The sequence below is a fragment of the Strigops habroptila genome, chromosome 3 (genome assembly GCF_004027225.2).
Source record: "Strigops habroptila isolate Jane chromosome 3, bStrHab1.2.pri, whole genome shotgun sequence".
NCBI classification, from domain to species: Eukaryota; Metazoa; Chordata; class Aves; order Psittaciformes; family Psittacidae; genus Strigops; species Strigops habroptila.
The window spans coordinates 49,291,140-49,318,096 of NC_044279.2; the positions used below are offsets into that span (position 1 = coordinate 49,291,140).

The 26,957-nt window shown below is 37.4% G+C and overlaps 1 protein-coding gene across 1 annotated transcript; it reads left to right on the plus strand.

Moving 5' to 3' along the window:
* Positions 1-26,409, plus strand: NEDD1 (NEDD1 gamma-tubulin ring complex targeting factor). Its single transcript, XM_030480042.1, has 15 exons — positions 1-159; positions 1,255-1,398; positions 3,260-3,354; positions 4,758-4,874; positions 6,306-6,446; positions 11,764-11,993; positions 13,274-13,475; positions 15,102-15,288; positions 18,169-18,291; positions 18,487-18,534; positions 19,018-19,241; positions 20,268-20,430; positions 20,743-20,899; positions 23,327-23,393; positions 24,090-26,409. Exons 2-15 carry the CDS (start codon positions 1,263-1,265, stop codon positions 24,192-24,194), a joined length of 1,995 nt encoding a protein of 664 aa, XP_030335902.1. The 5' UTR covers positions 1-159; positions 1,255-1,262; the 3' UTR covers positions 24,195-26,409.
* Positions 26,410-26,957: the final 548 nt, after the last annotated feature.

Below are 26,957 nucleotides of genomic sequence, written 5' to 3' on the forward strand. Positions count from 1 at the left end.
AGAGTGCGCCGGACCCCGGAGGGAACTGGGAGCAGGAGGGCCTGAGCCAATCGGGGCGGCCGGCGCCTGGTGCTGGGCCCGATCCCGATCCCCGAGGAGGCGCCGGGCCGGGCTGGGAAGGGAAGGGGCGCAGGCTCCGCTCAGTGCCTGCCCTGCCAGGTGCGCAGCGGTGGCGGGGAGAGCGCGGAACGGGAGGGCGGCCCGCCGCGGGGCCCGGCCTTGGCGGGAGCGGGGCCGAGGCCAGGGCCGGGTGGTGTCGATGCCGAACGTCTCGTCCCGCGGCCTCCGGGGCTGAAGGTGCTGAGCGGGGAGAGAAGCCCCATGCGAGGCGGGAGCAGCAGCGAGAGAGCGGTGCGCAGCTCCGCGGGCTGATGCCTTGGGCAACGGCCGAGCGCGGGCGGTTGTGGGCGCTTGAGTTTCCTCGCTAACGTTGTCAGTGTTGTGTACCATTCTCGGCAGTGAGAATTAGTGGCCTAAAGCTGTGTAGAAAGGTCCCGGAAACTTTTGTCTAAAGGGTGGTAATGCTCTCAAGTGAAGGAGAGGCTTACCTTTGAGTTCTTGTTTGTTGCTAGTTTAAAATTACTCAGAGTGAGAAGCTGAGTATAAACTTTACAGATCTGGAGTCTGCTTCTTAACTCTTAAAATAGCGTCAATCTAAACAAGTAGTAGCACGTTGTCGTTGGTCTTCTTGTTTTATAACTTTGTGTACGCTGCGTTGGAATGTGATTGTTGTCGTTCGTATTCTACTCTTAAAAGTTTAGTTTAAAGGATTCTCGGGTGTCTCCTTCAGGGCGGTGAGGTGAACGCTGAAGTGAGTCCTTTAGGTCCAAACTTCCAGCCTTCCCCCGCAACAGCCGGTTTGATTCTAGCTTGTATATCTCCATCTACTGGTGGGAAAGGAGGCTTTGAACTACTCACGGCTTCGTGCCTGGCAGCTGTTAACTGTGGAGATAGGAGTGTCATTCTAGTCTCTTGATGATGCCCCTGAGTGGATGGCTTTTCCTTTGTGAAAAGGAAGGCATACTTTTTTTTGCAAGAATCCAAGTAACAAGACTGTGGAGTGTCTGCTGCTTTCAGTAGTATATTCAGCTGAATGGTACTAATTGTGTAACTCCAAGTAAATGTTCGTGTTATCAAGAAAATAGTATTGAATGGTATAGATGAAAATATTTTTGACTTCTGAAGTTGGTTGTTGAATATTTTTACTTTGTATACATATGAATTTTAATTTTTTAATTTATTTTTGAAAAACAGGTGCAGCCATGCAAGAAAGCATACGTTTTGCTTCATCAGGAGATGACATTAAAATTTGGGATTCCACATCTCTAACTGTGGTGGAGCAGTTCAACCCACACACCCCCACACATCCAGTCAGCTCACTATGTTGGGCCAGCAATAGTATCCTTTACAGTTTGAGCCATAGTTTTGTGGGTGTTCTGCAAAATTTCAGTAATTTATTTATTACATTTGTTAAAGTGTCTGTAAATTACAGGCCTGATGTGGTTTTGAAGTCTCGTATGAAAAGATTTGTGTATATTGTCAAGAAAATTTTGTGGTTCTCTGTTGAAGTGATTTACAAAATCAACTCATGCTGGTAAATGCTTCTGAAGAAGTTTCTCTTCCTTTACGAGGCTAACACTTTTTTAATGATTATGATATGCTTGAATTGCCTACTAACTGTAAAGCTTACTCATTTGTTTCTTCAATAGTTGATTGCAATATTCACTTTCAACACAGTGCTTAATTTACTGACAAGGTTGAACAAAGCAATTGCTAGTGTAGTAAAATTCTATTCATAGTGTAGAAAGGAAAATTGTAATGAAAGATTTTGTTTGTTTGTTTTTTCTTGAACAGCTTCTCATTGATTCTGATAGGCTTTGATAGCATATACTTACCATTTACTCTGTAGGCACTGGTTTTCTTTGTGCTGTTAGTAGCATTTACAGAGAAAGCATAAATGTGTTGGATGTGCAGGAAAACATTCATAGGATGGTGGTAATTCATGTGTGAGAATGGATCTGGTCCATTCAGACCTTTCACCTCAGTCTAGGAGGCCTACTGTAGGATGATGGTATGGAGTGCCACGTGAATATATGAGTAATGCAAATGGTGTCAGGTGAAATGCAAAATTTGTCAGTAATGCAAAAATTTGTCAGTAATGCAAAAATTGTCAGGTGAACAGCTTGTATGGCTGTCATGGGAAAAGGTGGCAATGTCTGATCTTGATGTAAAAGGACAGGATGCTGGCACGTAACAGTTAAGTCCTGCAGGTTCTGAATATCTGTCCTCTAAGTCTGCAAGTAAGTGGATGCCTGAGAAAAGAAGTTAAAACAATCAGAGCTCAAATGAATGTTTTGGATATGGAGCAGCTTGCAGAGAAATTGAAGTACAGATACAATTCTTATATATATATACACTTATATGTGTTGTTTAATAAACTTTAGCTTACTCCGTATGCTTTTGAATGTTTGTTTGTAAATTTGTTAGGGGTAAAGCACTGGGTTTGGTTCTGTGTAATTCTGTAAGCTTCTGCCTTAAAATAATGAAAGCAATAGGAAGCACTAATCTGCCTACCCGTTCTTTGGTGTTAAATCCAGCCAATTAACCTGTATATTCTTAAATAAGCAAATAAAAATCACTATGGGCATTGGCCTGAAGACATATGGGACACCAACCTAAATGATTACATGATTTGTTTAGTGGGGGTGCAGGGGCAGATTCCCTGCTCTGTAGTTCTATATCAACGGCTTTTCTTACTACTTTGAAGTACTTGGTGTTATAAAAGGTTCTTTTTGGGTTTTTGTTTTTCTTCCCTCAGTACAGAGGTAGACAAATTAGCAAACAGTCGTGGCAAACCATATAGTTTCTAGACTATAAACAGGACTGTTCTTTAAATCCATACTCTGCTAGACATTCCTTTGAACTCTAGTGGTAAGTGGGGCTCTTACTTGGGGGTGGTGGGGAAACAAAAAGGTAGGCCGGATAAGCTGTCTCAGTGGTAAAGAACTCTTAAATAATATCTGTCAAATACTTCTCTCTGAAAGAAATGTTCTGCCTTTTACTTGGAAGTAAGCACTGTAGTTAATGCAAGAGCTTCTTAATGAAAGCTTGGAAAATAGCCTTATGTTTCTATTTCTAGGTCCCTTCAAGGTACAGTACTTTACACTGTTTAACCAATCTGTCTTCAGTAAGGGAAACTTGCTGTTGCTTTTATTAATCACCAGTGTAACACAATTATGGTCCTTAACTTGTGACTAAGATAGATACCTGGCCACTGCTTCTGCTGCTGGTGATAAAATAGTTGTTTCAAGCTGTAAAAGCAAACTCGTTCCACTCTTTGAAATAGCTGAAGGAGTAAGTACAAGTTATGCTATTCCCTGTTTTTTTCCCCACTCCACCTTGTGTTCTGTTTGTATTGCATCTGTTCAGCATATTGGGGTCAATTTAATTTTAGTATTGTTAGAGTTATGACACATGTAAAAACATTTCCTTGTGTATAGTTAAATACATGGGGAAGGGGGCCGGGGGATAATGCTTCTAAAAGAGCATGTGATGCTTGTATAGCTTTATGCTAGGGGAATTGGCCTGTAGAGCCCCAACATGATAGCACAAGGCAGTCAGTGGTTCAAACTTGATCTGATGTGTAGGTGACTGCAGAGAGCTCAAGTTTGAACTGCATTTTCCAACTTGAGTTGTCAATATTACGCATGGCTGTGAATTGCAGATTGTAAAACATGAGGCTGTGTAAAGGTTATTCTAAGGGCATGCATGTGCCAGCTTTTGAAAATACATGAAATTCTGTTATGGTGGGGTTTTTTTCCCCTGTTAAATGGAAGTGTTAGCTAAAAACTCATCAGAAAGCTGGACTTAGTTTTAGGAGAGTATCTTGGCTGGTTACTTGATTGACTTGTTAGTGTTCTAAATCATTCTAATTATTCTCTTTGGATAGCTATTCTAATGCTAATTTGGACTGGAAACTTTCTGAAAAGGTGTTCAAACAGGGCCTTAAGGTTGCTGAAGCATAGGCTTTCAAAGGTGGTGTGTTTGTCCTGGAGATTTCGCTAAATCTGATTTGTTACTAATGCAATCATTTCCAATTTTTCCATGTCAGTAATTAGATGGACTTGTATTTTCTTCATTCAAATCTCAGGAACTTAAAAGTGAATTTTCAACATGGTAGAACTGCATAATAATTTGCCCTCTATGTAGGTCTATCATTAAGATTGACGTTTTCTCCAAGAGCTGGTACTTCAGCTGTTTTAAAAAGAATCACTTTATCGAATTATGAGGTTTGCTGCTATAATATTCTTTGTAATGTTTAGGGAATGTGAAGTACATGACTTAGACAACTTTTTGATTTTCTTTTAAGGAGGTGGGGTTTTTTGTGGGTTTTTTCTTTTTTTGAACTTAGCATTTTCTTTTTAAGACTCTGTATTGGAATAGAAGTCTTATGATTGCACTTTAGTGGGCTGTAATTTAAAGGGAAAATGCGTATTGAAGGAAAAGCTGATAAAAAATTGAAATAGGAAAATAAGAGTTGATTAATCAATTTATTTAGATCTTGAAGTATATTAAACTTGTGTCCAAACTGAATTGCATTTTAAATGGGAAATGGCTGTAGTGTACCGATAGCACTGTTGGTCAGTGGAACTATGTGTGTTAATGAAGATGAAAACACAAATTACAGTGCTTTTAAGTAGGCTTGAATAAACTCCTTAATTATCTTTAACATACTTTTTTTTTCTCTTCTCCATCAGGCAAACCAGACATGTGTGAGCTTAAATTCTAGTTCTTCATATATTGTAAGTGGAGGCCTTGATAACACAGTTGGTATCTGGGATCTGAAATCCAGAAAGGTTTATCGTAGCCTTAAGGTAAGTTTAGCTGAGGAAGCGCTGTAGCTTTCATGACTTCCAAGTTTTGCTGCCAGCTGTAAAAAAATGTGCTTTCTCTAAGTCGTGTATCTGGAGGATCAAGTTCACAGATGGGAGCAAGCACACCTAAGTGTCTTGTTCAATTTTCTGTTTTTATAGAATGGTTTGGGTTGGAAGGGACATTAAAGATCATGTAGTTCCAACCCCCCTGCCAAGGGCAGGGACATGTTCCATTGGAGCAGGTTGCTCAAAGCCCTGTCCAACCTGGCCTTGAGCACTGGTGTGGAAGGGATATCCAGGGCTGCTCTGGGCAACCTGTGCCAGTGCCTCACCACTCTCACAGTAAAAACTTCTTCCTTATATCTAACCTACATGTCTCCTGTTTAAGTTCTTTATGTGCTGTAAAAACTAAATTTAATTTAACAAGTGTACTTAACTTGATGTCTACAGAGTACAATACTATAATAATGTGCATTTAAATTTTAAGAATAGGCTTTTTATCTTTGGAGTTTTGTATTGATATTCCCTGATGGGCACGTTTTCCAAGGGCAGCATTTCAGATAACTGCTGTTTCTGATATGTTGAACCAGACAACACTTTTGTATTGGTAGAATACAGAAGCAGAACTATGTAATACAGAACTGGAACATGGTTGTCATCTTCTAACTGATCCAGTATGAATTCTTTAAAACTTTTTTATGATGAACAAAACTTAGGATGGTCTGGTATATTTCCATGATGCCTTCAGTAGATGATTTGCTCTCATTTAGGATCCTTGTTAAAGAGGCTATAATACTTTAGCTTTCTTTTTATTTTTTAAATTTTTTTTTTCTTGAACTTTTAAGGTTACAGTTTGAGACAATACTAAGTAGCTAATACAATATTTAAATATTTTTTTCTCCTTTTTGGGCTAGAAGTACTTGATTGTCTTCCCCTATATATTCAGTAAACACAGTATCATCATTGCAAATGACTATATTGAAAGGCTATTTGATAAATACGTGTTAACATTAAAAAGTGATGGAAGGGGAAGTTGGTAGTAGTACACCAGATTAACAGAAAACCTATTCAGATATCACTGGTTTCTGGAAGAGTTTACTTTTATAATAACATTAATAACGTGTCATCGATATCTCTGTGGTTGTCCTATAAAAGTATTTTATATAATTACAGCATCATCTTTACTAATTTATTAAAACAATCCTCTGAAAACAATCAGACAGTTAAAATGTAATGGAGTGGTTGATGTTCAGTATGTTCTGCTACTGTTTCCTGGGATATTCCGTAATAACTCTTAATCTTTCTAAATGTTACAGATTATCAGAAAACAAACCATCAAGCTGAAGTTTTTCTGAAAAAGCACAGATTAGGAAGAAATATGGTTATCTTGAATGTCTTTAACCATCTCCCTCTAACCTTGCTCCCCCACAGGATCATAAAGATGAAGTCACGTGTGTTACATATAATTGGAATGATGGCTACATTGCCTCTGGATCTTTGAGTGGTGAAATTATCCTACACAGTGTTACCACCAATTTATCAAGTACTCCCTTTGGTTATGGAAGCCGTCAGGTAGGCTGTCTGTATTAAGTTCTTTTCAGGTGTGAAGCCTTAATTCACAGTGTTTAGAAATTGAAAGTACATATCAAGAGCTTTTGAGTTTTGTTAATCTGTTTCCTTTTAATTTTTAAGAGTGCACTTACAGAAAGGAAAAAACAGACCATTGTATGTACTCTAGTCTTCAATTATAAGCGACATTGAAATTCAAATTTCTCAAATACCTTTATTTATATATAGGTTACAGCAAATTTTACTTTGTAGGCTCTGATTCCTCAAGAACAAACTTCTACATATGTTAGAACTGAATGAAAAGCAGTTGGCTTTACATACCAAAGCAGGATTTCGGTGCACAATTTAATGTGTATTGTTACAAAGAACAGAGACCACATAGCTTGGGTTCTGACTTACCTAAAGTAATCAGATTTACAACTGAACAGAGCCATCTGTATAGTAGGGATGAATATAAGCCTGCATTTGGAAATAATAAATTCATTTAATTTGGAGATTAAAATTGCACAGATGCTCAAAGAGAAAAGCAATGAGATTTCATATTACCTACTTAGGTGTTTAGGAAAGATTCTTGATAAGTAATTTGAAGGAAAACTCTGCAAAAGATAAACACAAAGCATGTGTACTACTTAAGGGCTTTGGTAGGGTTTTACACTGCAATTTCTTTTTGCAGGCTCAGAAGATTCTGAAGAATTAGTGGATGTCATTAGGGGAATTCCCTTGATACAAGAGCACCTGCAGTAGTAAATGAGCTGTGTTGTCCCATCAGAAGTTCCAGTGTGTGTTCTTAGTTTAAATGTTGTCTTAGGCACAGTTAAGTGCTTGTGTTCTAGGCATTCTTTTATTTATTTACTTTTTTTAGTCCCAGGTAATTTTTACAGAGTTAGGAGCTGCCTAGGGGATGCAGAAACATTGCTTTGGTCCTAATTCTGACCTTTAATGTCGCAGGGAATACTGAAGTTGACTTACTCATTTTCTGTTACTGCAACAGCTTTTTCGGTCCTCGATTACAGATAGAGTGTGAAGTTAAATTTTTCTCCTGTCTAGCATGAACAATATAACTCAGTGAAAAACCTCTTACAACTTTATAGCATCACGGGAATTGTGGTATACTTTCTGTTGAAAAATCTCTGTTAAATTCAAACTCTCTATGCTCTTAAGTGCTACAGTGTCTTTGATCCATCACCAGTCTCATACTTATATTGAAGCAAAATTGTACTTCATACTTGGTTTGATCTTAAAAATCCATCTCTGTAGTCAGTTCATTTTTCTGATTGGATTGTTATGATCTTATGAAAAATGTGGAGGGGAGGCAGGAGCGATGGGGAAATCCATGGTGGGATTACACAGCTGAGGTGAACATCCAGAGCAGGGACTATGCTGCTAGTTAATTGGAAAATTAAGAAATTCTTATGAGGATGATTTACATCAACCTGTTTGATATACTTGACTCTTTCCACTAAAAAGTGATTAGGAATAAGTGATGCAATGAATAGCTATTTTGGTAGATGAGGTCAAGAGGCCTACTGCAAAGCTGAGTGACCTTTAAGATGGATAAAGATATTTGAAGTTTTAAATCAAAGTAATTGCAAGCACAGAGCTACTGTTCACTTTCAAAAGGGTCTATAACATTTTCTAAAGGGGGACAGTTTTTTGATTGCAGTCTTAATTTAAAATGGAATTGAGCTGCAATTATGTAGTGAGATGGCTACTTGGATGCCTCAGTTTGTCAGCTTATTTTATATCCTAAAAATTATCTTTCTTCTTATGTGCAAAAATAGCTTTATTTTTTGTTTGGGGGTTTAATTAGTACTTGTAAAGAATTTCAGGGTTAATTGTGCAGTGGAGCAAATATCTGAAGGCTTGTGTAATTCTGTTAAATATAAAAAGCCTTTACTTGATTTATAGTTTAGGGGCCTAGTTTTCTAAGAGTAATCTTGAATAGATACACAGTGTATTGTCCTATTTGATCCTGGCACTAGCTGTCTGGCTTAGTAAGGGTCATCTCTCCCTAGTAACTTTTTTTACAATTGGGGAATGTGAGGTCAAACTAACCTCATAAAATTTAGCTTGTCTGTGTTTGATTCACCATGATGGAATGTAGTTTCCTTGCCAGTTAATTTCTGATATTGGATAGACTCTAAAAGTAGTAGAACAGCCCAAGGTTGCAGTGCTTTCTGTGACTTTAAACAATTTTCTTTTCATATGAGCATGGGCCTATATTCTAGTAACTGATTTTGATTTAGAAACGTCTTTGTGCTTTATTAGAGTTGAGTTCTTGCACAGAGTTGTTTGCAAATCCCATAATTTGTCTTTGCTGTTGGTATTCATTTAGACTACCAGATTCTTATCTACTTACTGGTATGAGGATGAATTAAGGTTTGTTTCGAAACATAATGTTTGCTCAAGTCTTCACTGCCTCATGGTATTCTCCTAGCAACAGGATTTAGTTCACTTGTTTGAACAGCTGGCTGATTTGTCAAGAAGTGTGATGAGTTCTGGTCACTCCATACAGTGACACAGCTTTAAAAGCTGAAGACTATCAACTGTCTTTACATCTGCTTTCTCGCTTACAAGGCTCAGTAAAGTATGAAGGAGATTAAGAAACTATACTATCTTTAAATAAGGTAATTAATGATGCTAGGCCACTTTTGGTTTAGTTTTGGGCTTTTCATTTGTTTCCCAGTGGTGAAAAACCCTAAGAGCAACTAGCTCTTCTCAGCAGTGGGCCAACTATTTTCCGAAGTGCACTGTTCCTCGTTTGGCTGTTTTACTGTGAAGCTTAAAGATAAAACTTCAAATTAATTGACTTGCTTTTGGGAGATCAAATGTTTTGGATTTGTCTTGTCAAGCAGCCTTTCAGAAATGAGGTTCTTTCATGCCTCCTTTCAGCTGTCTGGGCAGGAGTTTGAAACTTCCAACATGTAGCATATTCAGGAATGCATCTGATTGTCTCATAAAAGTGTACACAAATTTAAGCACCTCTGTTCCATGAGTCTGATCTAGCAATTGCATTGCTGCAAGTGAAGTTTGTTGCTAACCTGATTCAGTGAAAGTGAGGAGTGAATAGGAGCTTCCTCACATCTCCTTCATTGGCAACCTGAAATTAAACTTTTAAGCTTCTCTGAGGAAACACCATGACTTAAATGAGAAGTGGGGAACAGAGGTAATACGGGGAAGGTATGTATATGGAAGAGAATGGAGAACTTGCCTTTGGCCTGTGAGATTAAAAGGGAAAATGAGAAAAGGAAATGGGAGACTTGGTGGTATAGTAAGGGAGGCTTGAGGAGAGCTGGAGAGAGTAATCTTGGTGGGCAGGAGGACAGAAGAGTGAGAAAATGGAACATGACTAAATGCCAGAGGCAGTAAGGAAGGTATTTGGAGGTGAAGAATTGAGAGAACTGTGAGGGACAGGCATGTTTGCCGTGTCAGTCATGTACATAATTGAAGCTGTTATTCCTGAGTCTCTCACTATTTCCTTTTTTAATGTAAACAGACTGAAAATGCTGATAAAAATGTCTCCATGTCCAGTGGAGGACCATATTAATTATAAATAGTCATCATCTGTCCTATTTGAATATGCAGTTGAGGGTGCCGCTTTGTGGAGCAAAGAGGCGTCCAGCGAGACATGCAATACAAGTGATAGAAATTATGTTGGAGGCATATGAACCAACACATATCTCCATTAAAATGAAGTTAAAGAGAGAAATAGGATAAAATCCAGTACAGTGCATTGTGGTGTGGCCTATACTGGAATAATATAATAGCTTTTTGAGAGCATTTTCAGACAGAGAAAACGGCTCTCATCTGGCTGAACTTGAGTAGAGCACTTGATTCAGTGCCTTGTGAGAAAGAGAGGATGTACGTTAGAAAAGGATTGAGGAGGGGTAAGAAATAGGCTGTAGGAAAAAAGGCAGTATGTAATATTGAAAGAAAGTATTTGTTCAGGTTAGCAGTAGCTAATCTTGTTTAATGTTTTCAGCAATGGTTGTGGTAGAAGTAGAGCTCTGATGAGACACGGTTGGAAGGTATTGTCCATAAGAGAGGATTGTGTCAGTGTCCAAAAAGGATTGTAATAATTTTTGGGAACAACTATCGCAGTATAAAAATCAAGGTACCAGACTTGCATCACAATTGAGGCTTTTCTTATTAGACTAGGATTTGAAAAGTCCCAAGAGAAAGAAGGGCTTGGGCTGCTTGATCATAAAATGGCAATAAGCAACCAAAACAGACTGGATCACAAAAAAGAAAATGCAATCTAGGGTATGTCAGGATGGGTATTTACAGTACAAAATGGAGAAAGTGTTACTGCCTTTGCAAAGGCAGTAGCAAAATGTTTTAAGGATCGTATAAGATTTTGGTTGTCCATATGCAAGAACAATTCAAACTGGGAGAGCTGCAAAGAGACTGTGATGGTACTGAAAAAGAGTCTTTGGAGACCGAGTCTTGCTTATTGCTTATAGTGGAATAAAGCCTGAAAGAAGGTGAGATGTCTTTGTTAAAACAGAAAAGCAGCACTGGGGAGTTTGGAAACAATTTAAGTGTAAGGGCATTATTGGCACAGTAGTGAATTGGTGCAAATGGGTCATAAATAAAATTAATCTGAAAATTAAGTATTGTAATTTAGTATTAGAGCAGTGAGGTTCTGAAACATCCTCTGAAGCAATATGGTATAAACAAAATGCTTGCTTCTGAAAGGCAAGTTAAGGTCCTGTATGACGTGGTTCTGTGATAGCAAGGCTGCGTGTGATAAAACAGACATATCCTCTTCTGTGGTCCTAGCTCACACAGTGAAGTCTGTTCTTCTGCAGGATCTGCATGCATAACTCTGGAGTCTGTCTTATCAAATCGGCTTATATCAAGTACTTAAAATCAGTGGAGGGGAATTAAGTTTAACATTCTTGGCAGGAGACCAATCAGTGAAATAATGTAGCTTTTCACTTCTCTAATTTTAGATGTGGTGTGAGTTATTTTGTAGTGTGTATGATGGCATGATACTTGATGAAAATCAAGAAACTTTTCTAGAAGTTTTTGGTTTAGTTTTTTTCCCCTTGTCATTCATTTTGCTGATCAGCTCATAGGGTACCCCATACTGGTACAAGGGGAAAAAAAAATATCTGCCCCTCTAGCAGCAAAAGTGGCATTGTAATGAAAAATTGTTTTTTTAAAAGAACATTTTATTTTTCAGAATGACCAGTCATTCTAACCTACTTTAACTTAATGTAACAGCTGTATTTCCAATGTGTTTGTGCATTTAGAAAAGAACTTAATATGGTGTTAATAGTGTTATTACAATTAATTTTTTATGTCTGTTTTACAGCCTGTTCGACACTTGAAATATTCATCCTTTAAGAAATCCTTGCTGGGCAGTGTTTCTGACAGTGGAAATGTAACTCTATGGGATGTAAATAGCCAGAACCCATATCATAATTTTGAAAATGCTCATAAAGCGCCAGCTTCAGAAATCTGCTTTTCTCCAGTCAATAAGCTGCTGCTTGTAACTGTAGGTTTGGATAAAAGAATTATTCTCTATGACACTTCAAGTAAAAAGTGAGTATATTAAAGATCTTTTGATTTTAGAAGGATCTTTATTTGGTTTTTATGAAATGAAAAAGCATGCCTAACTATGAAATGAAATATTTAATTCAGACCATATTCAGAATGGTTGAAGCAGTTGGCATACTGCTACTGGAGAACCTATCCCATAGTCCATTTTGCATTTTATTTAAAAACCAAACAGACAGCCCCCCAAATAAACAATTAAAAAATCCCAAGGCATGTGGGAACTAGTTGAGGTGCTACATGCAAGTGACCACTCTGCAGTGCTTGTGTGTGGGCTTTTCTGGTTGATACAGAGCAATTAGCTTCTGTGAGGGGCAGTACAGCTTGTGAGTTTAGCTTGAGTTTAGTTTGAGTTTAGTTATGCACCTGAGTTTAGCTTGTCTGCTTTTCTACTTCAAGATAGAAGACACAACTGTGGTGCACAGAGTGGCTAAGGTAGCAATCCTTAAATATCATAGAATCATAGAATGGTTTGGTTTGGAAGGGACCATAAAGATCATCTAGCTCCACCCACTGCCATGGGCAGGGACACCTTCTACTAGAGCAGGTTGCTGAAAGCCCTGTCCAGCCTGTCCTTGAACACTGCCAGGGATGGGGCAGCCACAACTTTGCTGGGCAACCTGTTCCAGTGTCTCATCACCCTCACAGTGAATAATTATTCCCTTAAATATGGTATTTATAGATAATAAATAGAGTATTGGTTTGAAAAGAAGGAAGCATGGGGCATAGATGATGGGACTGTGTAGTAAAAGGGTAGGACAACAAGTGGTTTCATGGGACTTTGATTCTAGTGTTAGTTGTGCTTTCACTCTAGCTGAATAAAAGCAGAAGTCTGGCTCTGGTTTGGAGGGCTGTAATAGAAGGAGGCAAACTAGGACCTGAAGTTGTTCCTAGAGTTGTGGGAAGGTTAGAGAAGATAGGCTTGGAAAGCTAAAGGATGTGCAGAGTATGATTGCTACTTAAAATGATGACAGTAAATCATGTTGGTGTCAGAACTGCTGTTATGAAGGCAGTTCGATCCTGTCCTGGTGGAATTTTGCAGGGGGCATGAGCAGTCTTTAACTTGTTAAGCAGGAATGTGTAGTTTAAGCCTAATCCACTGTTCCATAAGGTATTTCCCTGAATTTACTTGGCACTGGCGAAGAGGAACTACTGACCTGTAGCTGAATTATGAAAGCTTTTGGTTTTTTTTTTAGGTACTCTGTTTTGAAAAGTCTAACTTTTGAACTCTAAAAGCTTCTCTGTCCTGTCCTTTCTCCTATTTGAAGGTTACTGACAACAATAGTAGCTGATTTTCCTCTGACAACAGTAGACTTCATGCCTGATGGTACTACTTTGGCTATAGGATGTTCCCGGGGAAAAATCTGCCAGTATGACTTAAGGCAACTGACATCACCAGTGAAAACAGTTATTGCTCACAAAGGCTGTGTGAAATGCATACGTCTTCAGTTCAGTAGCACTTTTTCCAAGGTAAAAGCCTTTCTTTTTTATTGTTCAATATGTAGATTAATGAAAGTTAAGTGTAAATTTAAATTCTAAAAAAAAATGTTAGCATTCCATTTCTAAGCATTAATGTGGTTCACACCAACATAGAAATTATGAACTGCTTGGTCTTCAGTGCCATTTTAAGGTTTTTTAATGTGGAATTCCCCCCACCCCACTCCTAACCTCAGTGTAGAAATGAGTGAAACTTTAGTCTTAAATTTCCTGGTGTGAATATGCTGCCATTGCAGATTGGTTTGTGGCACCTTAGACTCATTTGTAGACAGTAGCAGAAAGGCCTATAGTGGCCCTTCCACTTAAGAGGAAGACACCCAGCTGCCTGTCTGAAGGTATTTTGCATGGTCTTATATATGGTCTTTTGCAGGCACAAATACATAGTGAAGTTAACTAAATAATAGGGAAGGCTTAAGAGGTTCTTCCAAGACTCAATTAGGCTCTAGTGTAGCCAGAAACCGCACTGCCTATTCATTGGAGACAGAGAGAACCTTTGAAGGGGATTCTTTACTTCTCTGACACTTTCCTCATCTTCTAGCACACATACTGCTAGTGGCTGGCTATTTTTCCTGGGTTCAGTTGTAACAGTTGTTTTTCTCCTTCCTAGTAGCTGGTGCAGTGCTGTGTTTTCAACTTTAGTCTGAGAACAATGCTGATAACACACTGATGTTTTTAGTTGTTGCTAAGTAATGCTTACCCTGATCAAGGACTTTTTAGTCTCATGCTCTGCCAGTGAGGAGGGGCACAAGTAGCCGGGTGGAAGCAGGGACAGGACACCTGACCCAAACTAGCCAAAGGGGTATTCCATACCACAGCATGTCATGCCCGGTATATAAACTGGGGGGAGTTACCGGAAGGCCCAGATCACTGCTCGGGTCGGGCTGGGTGTCGGTCAGTGGGTGGTGAGCAATTGTATTGTACATCACTTGGGTTTATTGTTTTCTTTTCCTTTCCCCTCTTAGTTTTATATTCTCTCCCCTTGTTATTTCCCTTATCATTATTAACATTGGTGGTAGCAGTAGTGGTTTTATATTATACCTTAGTTACTGGACTGTTCTTATCTCAATCCGTGGGAGATACATTCTTTTGATTCTCCTCCCCATCCCTCTTGGAGCAGGGGAGGAAAAGGAGGGGAGTGAGTGAGCGGCTGCGTGGTTCTGAGTTACAGGCTGGGCTTAAACCACGACACTATTCCTTTACAATTTAAAGTCCCTAATAATGTTATCTCTTTTTTTCCTTTTTTTTTTTTTTTTTCTTATCCCTAAGCCTAGGATCAAAATTGGCTTATGCCAGGTCACTGCATTGTTACCTTAAGTTCTGTTGCTATTCTTTTGCAGGTCCACACAGTATTCAAATAGTAATACAGATGTTTCCCATGTTCTTTGAAATTACATTAAGATACTTTTTTAAATATTTGTAAAGGCATATCTCCTAGGCAACCTTTGCAACTTGAACTGAGGGTTAGGTTTGTTTTTTTGTTGGGTTTTTTTTTTTTTTTTAGTATTTTGAAGCAGAAATAATACTGACATATTTTTACTTTTACTTGAAGGAATAATAACTTCTCTTTATTCTATTCCTTTTTTTTTTTTTTACCTTCAGTCTAACCTTACAGGTTCTTCAAATAAACCCGTATCCAAAAAAGTAGAAGTCAAAGCTGGTAGTAATCTTGGAGGAGTTCAAAATACTGGCATAAAAAATGTTGCCTCTCAAGCATCAGCAACAGTGTTATCTCCTCTGGCATTGCCAAATGAGGATAAGGGAGGAGAGGTTCTTCAGGAGAAAACAGGTAGTGTCCTCTTCCTACTCTTACAATAATATTAGGGATAATATAGAAGGTGGAAGGAGTATTTTGTTCCTTGACCATTACAGTATAAAGATTTCATTGGGGGAAGGGCATTTGATTGAAAGAACTGCACGTACCTGAATGTATGTCTGCACCTTCTTTTCCCTCTTCTACTGGGTTAGGCATACTATGAGACTGTGGGAAGTGAATTGGGAGCTACTGCAAGCTTTAGACATCTGAAGTCTAAAATTCTGGACTTGAAGTAAAAGTCTGTATTTAAAGGAGAAAGCTATGGTGATATTGTGGGGCTCTCTTGCAGTCTGACTTCCTGTAGATTTTGTTTACGTACATGATGTATTTTTTGATGCACTTTTTTGCATGGAATGCAGAGCTAATGGTCTGTAATTCTATTAATAAACAGGAGCAACAGGCCTTATCTAAAAAAGTCAACCAAACAAAGCATAGGGAAAAAGAAACCTAGTCTAAAAATCCGAGTGAGAACTGAACTGTATTTTTATGTGAGGTATGACTTCAATATCACATGGTAGGAAAGATGTTAAATATAGTTGCAAGTATGATTAGTTGTATAACTGTACTTGCTATTTATGCTTCTGAAATTAACAAGTTCTTTGTAAGAATTCTGAGCATTATTCTAAATTTCTGCCACTGTGTGAAATGTACTCTTAAAATTTTATTGAATTCAGGAGTTCTGAAATCAATTCTGGACATATCAGTTACACTGTTAGTTTGATTCTTGGAAAAAAAAATCCTCAAACCATTTTAATGCAACAGCACTTTTTCCTTCTGTTTTTTAAATAAGGAGAAATACGTTCAGCAATAGTAATTAGGCAATAAGCCACTGCAGTCCATAGAGACGTGTATTAATGACTTCCCTTGGGTATGCAGTTAAGTACAACGTGAAGTAGAATGCTTCCTATGTATATGAGAAGTGATGCTAATCAACATTACTGAATGGTGTGGAAAATTTGATTTCAGTTAAAATATATAATTTATTATCTTTTTTTGAAAATGTAGTAGCTATTACCCCTTAAACAGGACCATGCATAATAAATAAATGTTTTAAGAAAATAAAGGCTCACCAAGTAAAGCAGTTTTTTTTCATTGAACTGAGTGTTCACTAGAAGTAAAGACCTCTATGTACTTCAGAAGATGGAGTCTTTAAACTTAAAAATGGTAATGGGTGAAAGATCACAAACTATATTTGTTCTGTGGAAACTCTTCTAGACCCTGATTATGGACTTTAACTTCAGAGAAATAAGGGGCATTCGGTAAAGCAATTGGACAGCGTATTTAAAACAAAAACCCAACTGTTCAGACAGCTGTAAAATAACTGATAAAAAGCCTCAGACTATAAGTACAAAGGTATAAATCAAGTCAGAATGTGATGAGAAGTTTGGATGTACTTTTGAGCTGGCTTCCCATAAACTTCTATTTAACAGCCATCCTCTGGTTTAGGTGCTTACTACATTTAGATTTACTGGGTAAAAATATACAAAAGATATTTTGCCGTATTTTATATTATGCTTTTTCCATGTAGATCCTCTGTAGATGTTGGCACAGGTTGATACTGCACTTCTAGTTTAACTTACTTAACTAGCAAGTGTAATCCTACGTATGAGTCACACCTGACATATCTGAAGGTGTGGAAAATGTGATCTATTAATGCATTTAAAACTGAAACCTTAGACCTGACTTAGGTTCCAGTTTATGTGAATTGTTGGACATACTTAATTGTAGTCATCCACAAAGTCACATTTTGATCACTTGAACAAGTAATATAGAGGAGAAGTATACATATACCTATACTACTTCTCTATGTATATAGATAGGTTTTATGAGCAATGGTTTGTTAATTTTTTTTTACTAAAGTAGGTACAAAATAAAGCTTTCGTATGTACAGGTGATTTATTTATAGGACATTTATTTATGTATTGCATAGCACTAATGCTCTTTGCCCGGTTCTTATCTTATATGAGCAAAATCTAGGCACTTTTTGAGTTAGCAGTTCAGTGACGGCAGGATAGCTGCTTGCTTTACAGTCCCAGTCTGGTTTTCAAACATACTAAATTGTGAAAGTTATTTAGATGAGTATCTTAGCGGTTCAGTTCAGTTCTCCATGCAATCCTCATGTAATAACTGTAGTTTGTATAATTATTGAGTTTATTTTTGGACCTCAGATATGCTTCCGTTCTTCAGATGACTGTCCCTTCTACCATGCATAGAAAAGCTAATTTTTCATTCCTTTCCTGATGGAGTCAGGAATGGGGCTTGAGGGTAGATGGGGAAAGGTCTAGGAACAAGTTTCTTTTGTCTATGACTATAACCTCACTCCAATTTCTTAGCATTAGATATAAGCAGAGAATATCCTAACATCAGGTAAACTTTACAATACATGTTTCATAGAATTCCCCTTAGAATGCTTAGCATTAAGCATTCATTAGTGAAGCAGATTTCTCTTCTTGCAGAATAAATTTAAATTTTAGTCCTTTGATTGTGGTTGCCTTCTTAGCAGAAGGTGCATTCACTAGTTTTCATTTCACCATAAATGATACACCATAAATTTGCTGCATCCGTCATGTAGATTTACCTAAAAAATTATTCAGTTTGACAACTCTCCCTCTTAAAGAGGAATGTGACTGTATCTTATTTTTGTTAATAAGTATTGTAGCTTTTAGTTATGTTCATCTTTGTTGCCAGCCCAAATGAGGAAGTTAAAGTTGACCATCTACTGGAATCTGTAGAAGGTTCTAACATGCTTGCTGGACTTACTAGGCATCATGTTTGCTGTGAGATTGTTTAGGGATAACTTATGTTATTTTTGGAAAATATCAATTACAAACTGACTGTTATTGTCCTTTTAAGGTTTATCCCATAGTTGCAGCTTGGATGTTATTCCATCTAAAGAAACAGATCATGGGAAAAGTGCTGATAATATGAATGTCAGTCGAAGTAGTTTAGGAGATGTGTTTTCTCCAATCAGAGATGGTAAGTTGTTAATACTGAAATTTGTAAAGCATCATTCATCTACATTTAGCATGACATTTTGACGTTGTGTGTTACTGACCACTGTACCTATTTGGTACTTTGATTTGTCTTTGATTATGAACTCAGTGCAATGATGTGAATATTGGTGTAGGCTTCATTTAAGAAACAATTTGTTTGTGTTCTGATATTTTGTAGATATTACTGCAAACAAAGTGAATGAAGATCCTCAAGGAAAAGGAGATGGTAAATGTACCTTCAGCACATTTTTCTTTGATAGTGATAGGCCTTTGAGGCCTATGCTAGTTCCTATATGCTAATTTTGTTCTACCATTGAAAATAAACAAACAATGAAAGCAGAGACTGAAACAATTGAACTTTTCTGGAAATTGCCTAACACATTGAAGTGCTAAGACACATGTTAACAGGAAATCAAGAGTACATCCTAATGTAATAAATCCTAAATACTTAATTACTAAATCCTAAAGTGATTCTGGTTTTCCTTTATGCAATTTATAGTGATATATAGAGGCTTCTCTTGGTCTGTTACTTCCATACAGATCGTGACAGCATAAGTTGCATTTAAGGATTTAGTTTCTGTGGGGTGCATTTTGGGTGATTTTATTGCTTGTTTTTTATGGGTGTGCAGGTGTTTTAATTGTGGGATTGATTTAGCTGTGTGTTTGGTTTTTTGACCTGTGTGTTTCACCCTTCCTTCTTCGTTTTTAGGTGTGGATTTTCAGTCCTACATTTTGGGTGTGGATTTTCTCCCACATCTCACCACTGCCTTTCCAGTAAAAAGAAACCCAGTGGGCAGTAGTGCACAGGGAATACGGTCCAGCCCATTGCATGCACTTGTGGGGTCTACAATTAAAGAAGAGGAAGAGCATCCAGAGACAGACACAAAGAAAATAAGTCTTGGAAAGCAAGAAACTAAAGAAGTCTTAAAGCAGGTATCCTATCTTAATACTTACGAGTGATCTTTTTAGAAACTTCACAGAATACTACAACTTGAAGGAAAAATCCGTAATAGCATCCCACCTAATCTTGTTTTGTAACTCTGTTCACACTAGTAACAGATCTGTAAAATGTTGTGCAGTTTAAGTGTGTTGGCCTTCAGCAGTGAAAGATAAATGTATGTTTCTCTTAAATAAGCTCAGGTTACAAGAGTTTATGTGAAACAAAACTGGGCTAGCCTGAAGAATAATTTTATTTTTCTAGAAAATCATAGAATCACAGAATGGTTTGGGTTGGCAGGGGCCTTAAAGCTCATCTAGTTCCAACCCCCTGCCACAGGCAGGGACACCCTCCACTAGACCAGGTTGCTCAAAGCTCCATCCAACCTGGCCTTTGAACACTGCCAGGGATGGGGCATCCACAACTTCTCTGGGCAACCTGTTCCAGTGTCTCATCACCCTCACAGTGAAGAATATTTTCCTTATATCTAATCTAAATCTACTCTCTTACAGTTTAAAGCCATTCCCCCTTGTAAAAAGTCCCCCTCTAGATTTCTTGTAGACCCCATTCTTAAAGTCAAGAATGATCATTAGTTGGTTGCACCAGCATGATTGTTTGTTGTTTATTAGGTCAGTTCCACCCTCTTCTTTCACTATCTACATCTAAGATATCTTTGATATGCTTCTGCACAGACCCTACCTTCTTTTGTATCGCTTTCGAGAAGTCTGAATTGGCTAGGAATGACATTTATAATATCTCCATAGAATGTTTGATATGAAAATTAAGAGGCCCCTGCCTTTTGTGGTCTTTTCTGTGTGTGTGTGTACCTGAAGCAATTTTGAATATTTTAGCAATCCATTTTTAAGATGTCTTGCTAGAAAATGAAAAGCATGTATTTGTGAGTAAGTTCTTAAGAACAAAAATGTTTGCAAGTGCATTCCTGAAAACATAGTCTTCAAGTGCAATTAGGTAGTTGTAATAAATAGAGTTCATGTTTTTTTTATTGTTGCTGTTATTTTTAGGGTCAGCTTTCAAAATCGAGTTCATCAAGTGCAGAATCTGTAACTTTAAGTTCTCCGCCATCATTCACTGCTGTAAAGACTGCTGATACAAATGAGAGACTAGTGAAGAACATTCAGGCCCATCCTGCGTATGATCTACCAGTAAATGGTACTACCTCAACAAGTAAGTTGATCATTTTGGCCCGGTTTTAGGTGTGGTTGATTGTAAACTGATGTGAAACCTGATAAAATGGCCTTAGTGTTAAAACAGAACATCGAATCTTGCTGCTTCTGTAAATCCAGTTAGACCTCCTAGAACATCTCTAGTTGCCTCTGAAAAGACTCAGTCTAAACCTTTTTTTTTTTTTACTAAGTAATATTTGAAATAAAATATTGACAAGACTCAAGACAAATAAAAAAATCTTGTACTGCATTACACTGATTTTGTTTGTTTGTTTGTTTTTAATTATTATTAAATTTATGTTTAATTGTGAAGGTCCAAAGATAACATCACCTGTCGCTGCTGGCGTAGCAAGTTCATTGTCAGAAAAAATAGTAGAAAACATTGGAAGTAGCAGACCAAACGCACCTCTGACGTCATTCCAAATAAACTTCATTCAGAATATGATACAAGAAACAATGGATGACCTCAGGTACTGGTATTCATGCGGAACACTTTTGTTTTCAATGACATGCTTTCTTTGAAAGATGCTTTAGCATCTGCTTTAAGAAATTTCTACTTGCATTAGAAAATGAAACCATTAATAGCCCTAATCTCTGAAATCTAGGTATGAAACTTTATTTTAATAGCTCTGTTGACTGATTAAACTGCTGTCTCTGAGGGCGGTTAATGCATGGTTTTGCTAACATGTTTTCAGAATGAGTGTCTGAATAATTTTTGGGTGGTAAATTTATCTGCGTAATAAGGTCCTTACTGCTTTCGTGAAAGCGTGTGCTGATTTCTTTCCTTCCCCACTCATCCCTGGTCCCAGTAAGAGAAATTTATCTTATATTTGACACTGTGGAGAGTTTTATCTAGACAGTTGACTTGTTTCGGCTATGATTGTTGTTACGTTAGCATTTATAAAGTAAAATACTGTGTGTATTTCTACTGATGAAGCTTTACATTAAACAATGTCTATGCTGTAAGTGATGGTTGGTGTCAGATTACTTGGTGTTTGTAGATACCTAACTGACGTTCCACTTGTCATGAAAGAAGTAAGTCAAATTAGCATGGATTTAGAGTGGAGTTTGAAGGAGGTGGAGCTCTTGAGAGTTGTATGTAGGGGATCATTGACTAACCCATGTTTTAAGGTGAAGTAGGTTGACTGAGATGATGAAGGGGAAAAGGATTGCTGGGCGGGGGAAGTATTGCTGTCCTGTTGGCAAAAAGCAATGCAAAACTAGCTTAGTAGGTCTGTGTGCTATGGCTGTTCTGTATCTGTCAACAGAGAAATACATTGAATGTTTTTAAATATCTTGAAATAAGAATATAGTATAGTAAAAATCCCCTGGGATTTTTTGGCAATAATCACGTCTGATTAAAAACTCTTAATTTCCACATGACTTTAAAATTCAGTCCATGGATTGCAGATGTTTTTTCTTTTAAGTCTGTCTTCAGGCATCCCAGTTTTGGTAGGTAGGCTTGTCACTCTTGAACTTCCAGTGTCTGAGATCTGAACCCTTAGAGATTGTGTTTCACTTCTGACCTGCACTTCATGGAGTGACTGGAAGGCTCTGCTGGCCCTTTTCCTGGTTGTAAATTGTGAATACTTTCACAAACTGAATGTAAAAGATTGTCTGTACTGAGGTTAGTAAAAGGGAAGGGAGCTGTTGCAAGCTTTTTGCCTGAAACCCATTCCTCTTCAAGTAATAGGGGAAAACCAAGGACCTTAGAAAAGGACCAGTAGGAATATATAATTTTCCAAAATTATATATTTTGTGGGTTCCAAAAAGCTGCTCTTTTCTTGAGCTTCCTGTCTTTGGGAGATAACCTACATCTTTGGGTTTCTAAGCTGCCACATGGTGTCTGTCTTCAATACACTTGAAGAAGGTGCCTCCAAGGAGTTCAGAAACATAGTAACCTGTGGAAATAGCGAGTGAAAAATACATACCCTTTGGGTTTGCTATATGTTTTAGGAAAGGGGAATGACATAAGATCAGTGTGTGTCTACTTAAGAAATGCCTTACTTTCTCAGGCCAGTGGTACCTGTAGCCCAATATCTGATCTCTGATGACTGCGGTGTGATGTGGTGTGATGCAGTGTTCAGGAAGCGCGCATGAGCTTGCCTGCTTTTCTGTGAGCTGTTCTCCTTGTTCCTCAGGTCTGGAACTGTTGTATTAGTGTAGTGTTCAGAGGGTATGTCCAAGCTTGGTTCTTGTAGTGTGGAGTAGTTATCTGTGGATTGATGTGGAAGTTGTGGCTGCCTCATCCCTGGAAATCTTGAAGGCCAGGTTGGATGTGGCTTTGAGCAACCTGGTCTAGTGGAAGGTGTCCCTGCACATGGCAGGGGGGTTGGAACTAGGTGATCTTTAAGATGATCCCTTCCAAAACAAACCATTCTATGATTTGTCAATTTATGGACAACATTGTCACTACTTATGTAGATTGACGTGGAGAATTCTGTGGGCTTGAGGGTAATGTATCATTTATCACTGATGACATTTTGGGCCGTCTTGCAAAAGAGTGCTGAAAGTTATGTACCAAAAAGCTGTATCTTTAGTCACAGATAAGTATCGTTCTCTGTTGTACTCGAGGGATTGAAAAGCAGCTTTGAATAGTAACAATGAGAGAAGTTTACAGCTTGCACGTGAAAACACAATCTTGATATTCCCATATATTTCTAAACAGAAAAGATCCTAAGTCGTCTTTTACACTGAAGAAATAGCACTTACGAAAGTCAATGTCATAAAAAAAGTTTTTCAGAAATGGAATGTGTTTCATGGCGTAAGTGTTTTTAGACTCTTATTTCACCATGTCATGAAGGTGAGGAGTTGTGGAGTCCTGGTGATGAGGATTGGAGAGAATTACTGCTTCCTAAATAAAACTAAGCATTGACCTTTTGCAATTCTTCCCTCAGAGAAGCATGCCATCGAGATATTGTGAATTTGCAAGTGGAGATGATCAAGCAATTCCATGTGCAGTTGGTATGTATAAACAGCATGATGGGAAATACATTCAGTTTTCAGTTTAGTAATGCCAAGGCATGCCAGCTTCTCAAAACTGAAAATCAGTTTTGCTTATTACAAACAAGAAAGGGAGGATTGGATGTGAAGGAGGGAGAAACTGTGAACTGGAATCTGTTAAACTGTTTTATGCTTGGTAAATAAAGGGAGCATATGCATTGGATAGGTACCATGAATTTAATATTTCAGGAGTTATAAAAAGACAAAGGGGAAACAAATTCAGCTGTCATTTTGAAAGGACTAAGGGCTGGAGTAAGGAGGAGAGATGGAATTCAAATTGAAAGTTTTCTTATAGGTACCGCATTGCATACTGAACTATGTTCTTTAGCTTCACCTTTTTATGAATCTTTGTTCTTTTGATCTGCATTAAAAAGACCTTGTCCGGGTACTGAACATTTTAATGGAATCTGTATTAGTAGATTCTCATCCAGAAGAAGTGCAAAATATCCTTTGATAAAATATTCACTAATGTATTAATGATCAAAATACTGTATGTCAGTATATTAAAAAAAAAAATCTTACTTTTCTTAGCAGAAGTTTTTAAAAACCAGTATTATCTATGTTATTTAATTTTCAAAAGGGATATGAAAATGGGTACGATAAAACTGGAATAATTAACTTCATAGCTACTGATTGGGACTTTTTTCTTTTCTCTAGAATGAAATGCACGCTTTACTTGAAAGATACTCTGTAAATGAAAGCTTAGTAGCTGAAATCGAGAGACTACGAGAGGAAAACAGAAGACTGAGGACTCATTTCTGAAAGATTTACACTGCTAATTTTATTAGCATGAACCCACAACAGGTGGTGTTGCTTATGACAGATCATCCATCATCACTCAAGTATTGTATGAAGACCTGCTATTATTTTGAACAGGAGTCTTTTTTTTCTAAATAAATGGTGCAAGATACTACATGTAATTATAAAAATTTTAACTGATAAACACTGTAAAAAGAATGTTTGCATACTCATGCTAACCCACCTTGAAATACAGCCTTCTAACGGAAAAACTAAAAGGATAAGTACAGCATCAGAGTTCTAGCAATATGTGAAGTGCCTTTTTATAAACAAAATCAAACCAGGACGGATGCCTTTTCTGTAAAAATTTTTGGCTATACCTACTTTTCTAGCTGCCTACTTTTATTGCTGTCAGAAACAATCACTGTAGCTTGCCTTTTGGATACTTTTCTTAGAGAAAAAGGGGAGAGAAACCTCATCTTCTGCATTATATGGAGCCTTGTTTGTAAGGAGCTGGAAAGTACAGTATTTGGTTAACTTTATGCAACTGGCAGCTCTTCTATCCTGAGTAAAACTAGAGCTTGAAAATATTCCCAGATTCAGCCCTATGATCTTTCTTATTATATTTGTATGACTGAAATTTGTGTATGTCTGCTGTAAACTTCATTGTTGCAAATGCAGCTTTCATAACACAATGAGATTTTTGTTACAACTTTAACAATGAAACTAGGATTCTTTTTATTTACATGTATTTGTCATAGCTTGTCCAATCTGACTGCAGCTTTAGACTTCCAAATGTAAGTATACTCAGCCATTAATAATATACCATTGTGTAGATGCAGTCTTTCAGTTTCTGACTTGAGCATCTTTTGGGCCCTCTCTTGCTTCATATTTATTCATAGTTGACAACACAATATTGAGCAGTTGTGTTGCAGTTGCTTCTTGTCAGTTTAGCGTAATTGTAGCCTTTTTGAGATAGCTGCATGCCAAATCTAACCAGTATCTCAGTTGTATGATTAACATAAACCTTAAGGAGAAGTCATTACTTCAGTAGTGTAATGGTATCATACTTGTGTGTAAACAGTTCTGAAATGAAGCTCAGTATGCAGTCCTGACTCTGCTGAAGTTCATGGGAGGTTTGCCTTGGCCTTTATTTGTGCCAAGAAGTTAAACTAAATTAAAACTTCGATTTTAAATTAATTTTAAAAATTAAACATTAATTTTAATATTTTCTCTGAGAGACTCCTACAAGTGCTTCTTCCTATTTAAATTGTTCTGGAGGCTTCTGAATTTTCACACTAGTATTTTTTTGTTTCTTTTCACACAATCAAAACTGAGAACAAGGGAAGTCTGAGAACATGGTGAGTTAATTAGTTACATCTAGTGTTTAAGTCCATAATGGCACTCTTCTACTAAATGAGAAAGCCATAATATATAGTATAACTTATTTTTTTATATGTTGTAAAACTTAAAATCCCCAAACCCTATCTATACCTTTCCTCTATTTTTAACTTCTTTTAAAAAAGAGACTGTTCCTTTTTTCATGTCAGTTAATGACAAATACAATCTTGTAGCAAAATGAGAGTGTTCAAGTAGCCTTTAATGTTAGGGACAGGACTTGAAATGTCTGCAGGTCTACTGCTTTTATAAGCTTTTAAAATATTTCTATATCACATCTAACTTCATAGTGAAAGGAAGTGAAATATGTTAAAGTTTTTTTAGTAACTTAACACACAATGTAGAGAACTTTGTTTTATAAGATCCTAGGATGTGTAAGCTTGACACATTGACCACACAGTTCATGAAAACGATAGTAGTTGATGATAGCAGAAATATCTTACCATTCTTCTACATGCTTTGCAGTTAATGAAGTAAACCTCACATATTTGCTTCTCTTGATTTGTTCCCCAAGTGCTCTTGCGAGTGTACCCAGGTAACAGCAGGGAATTAGACATGTATCTTGGGTATTTGGCTTGTAGATAATTTGTTTTCTTGACTCTGAACTACATAATGTTTTCCTTAATTCCCAAATGGAGGTGAATATAGCAAGAGTGATTAAAATGAGATATTTCTGTCTTTTTAAAAAGATTTTTAGGGCTTTTTTCCATATCTCAGGATTTCTGTAGTGCAGGTGGCTACACATGCCATGTGGAGACCCAATATGCCTACCACTATAGGGGTGTTTTGCCTTGTACACAAATCTGATTTGTACGTTGAAATAAAGCTTGTTTTAACCTTTTTAAGGAAAAAAAAAAATGCTGTGGTGACCTACTTAAAGAGAATAATCTATATTGGCATTGTTCTACCTCAGCAGGCAAGAGCCTGATCCATGAATAGGTAGAGATCTACCTAAAATTCTTCAGTCATCTCTCTTCTGCCTCTGTGGGTTCATGTAGACCATCAAATCATTTTCACAGAATGTTCACATTACTTCATGCTTTTGTAGGAAAGAGAGATGTACAGTTCCCCTTTCCAAGTTGGCAACTGTTACAGCTGTGTCCGAGATCGTGTTCACAGCTAAAAATAATGTTTAGTAAATAATCTTGGGGGGGCTCTTCTTCTCTCCCAAGCTCTTCATGAATTAGAGATCCTGCATCTTCCAAATACTTAACTTATGAATGCTTCTGGTTTTTTTAATTCCCTTTTCTCTCGTGCATATATCAGACTGTGTCTGATGGGAATTTTAGTTGCAGTTTCAAGGTATGTATGAAAACTGATTCTGACTAATTGATCTATTCTCACAAAAAATGCAAAATTCCAGCAAATCCTTACTCTCACGCAACAGCC

Excerpts from the sequence above, each read along its gene's own strand:
- NEDD1 (XM_030480042.1), top strand. The coding sequence starts at position 1,263 with ATGCAAGAAAGCATACGTTTTGCTTCATCAGGAGATGACATTAAAATT. Across the intron at positions 1,399-3,259 it reads ACTATGTTGGGCCAGCAATA|ATAGATACCTGGCCACTGCT; the intron begins GTATCCTTTACA and ends CTTGTGACTAAG. Across the intron at positions 23,394-24,089 it reads AGCAATTCCATGTGCAGTTG|AATGAAATGCACGCTTTACT; the intron begins GTATGTATAAAC and ends TCTTTTCTCTAG.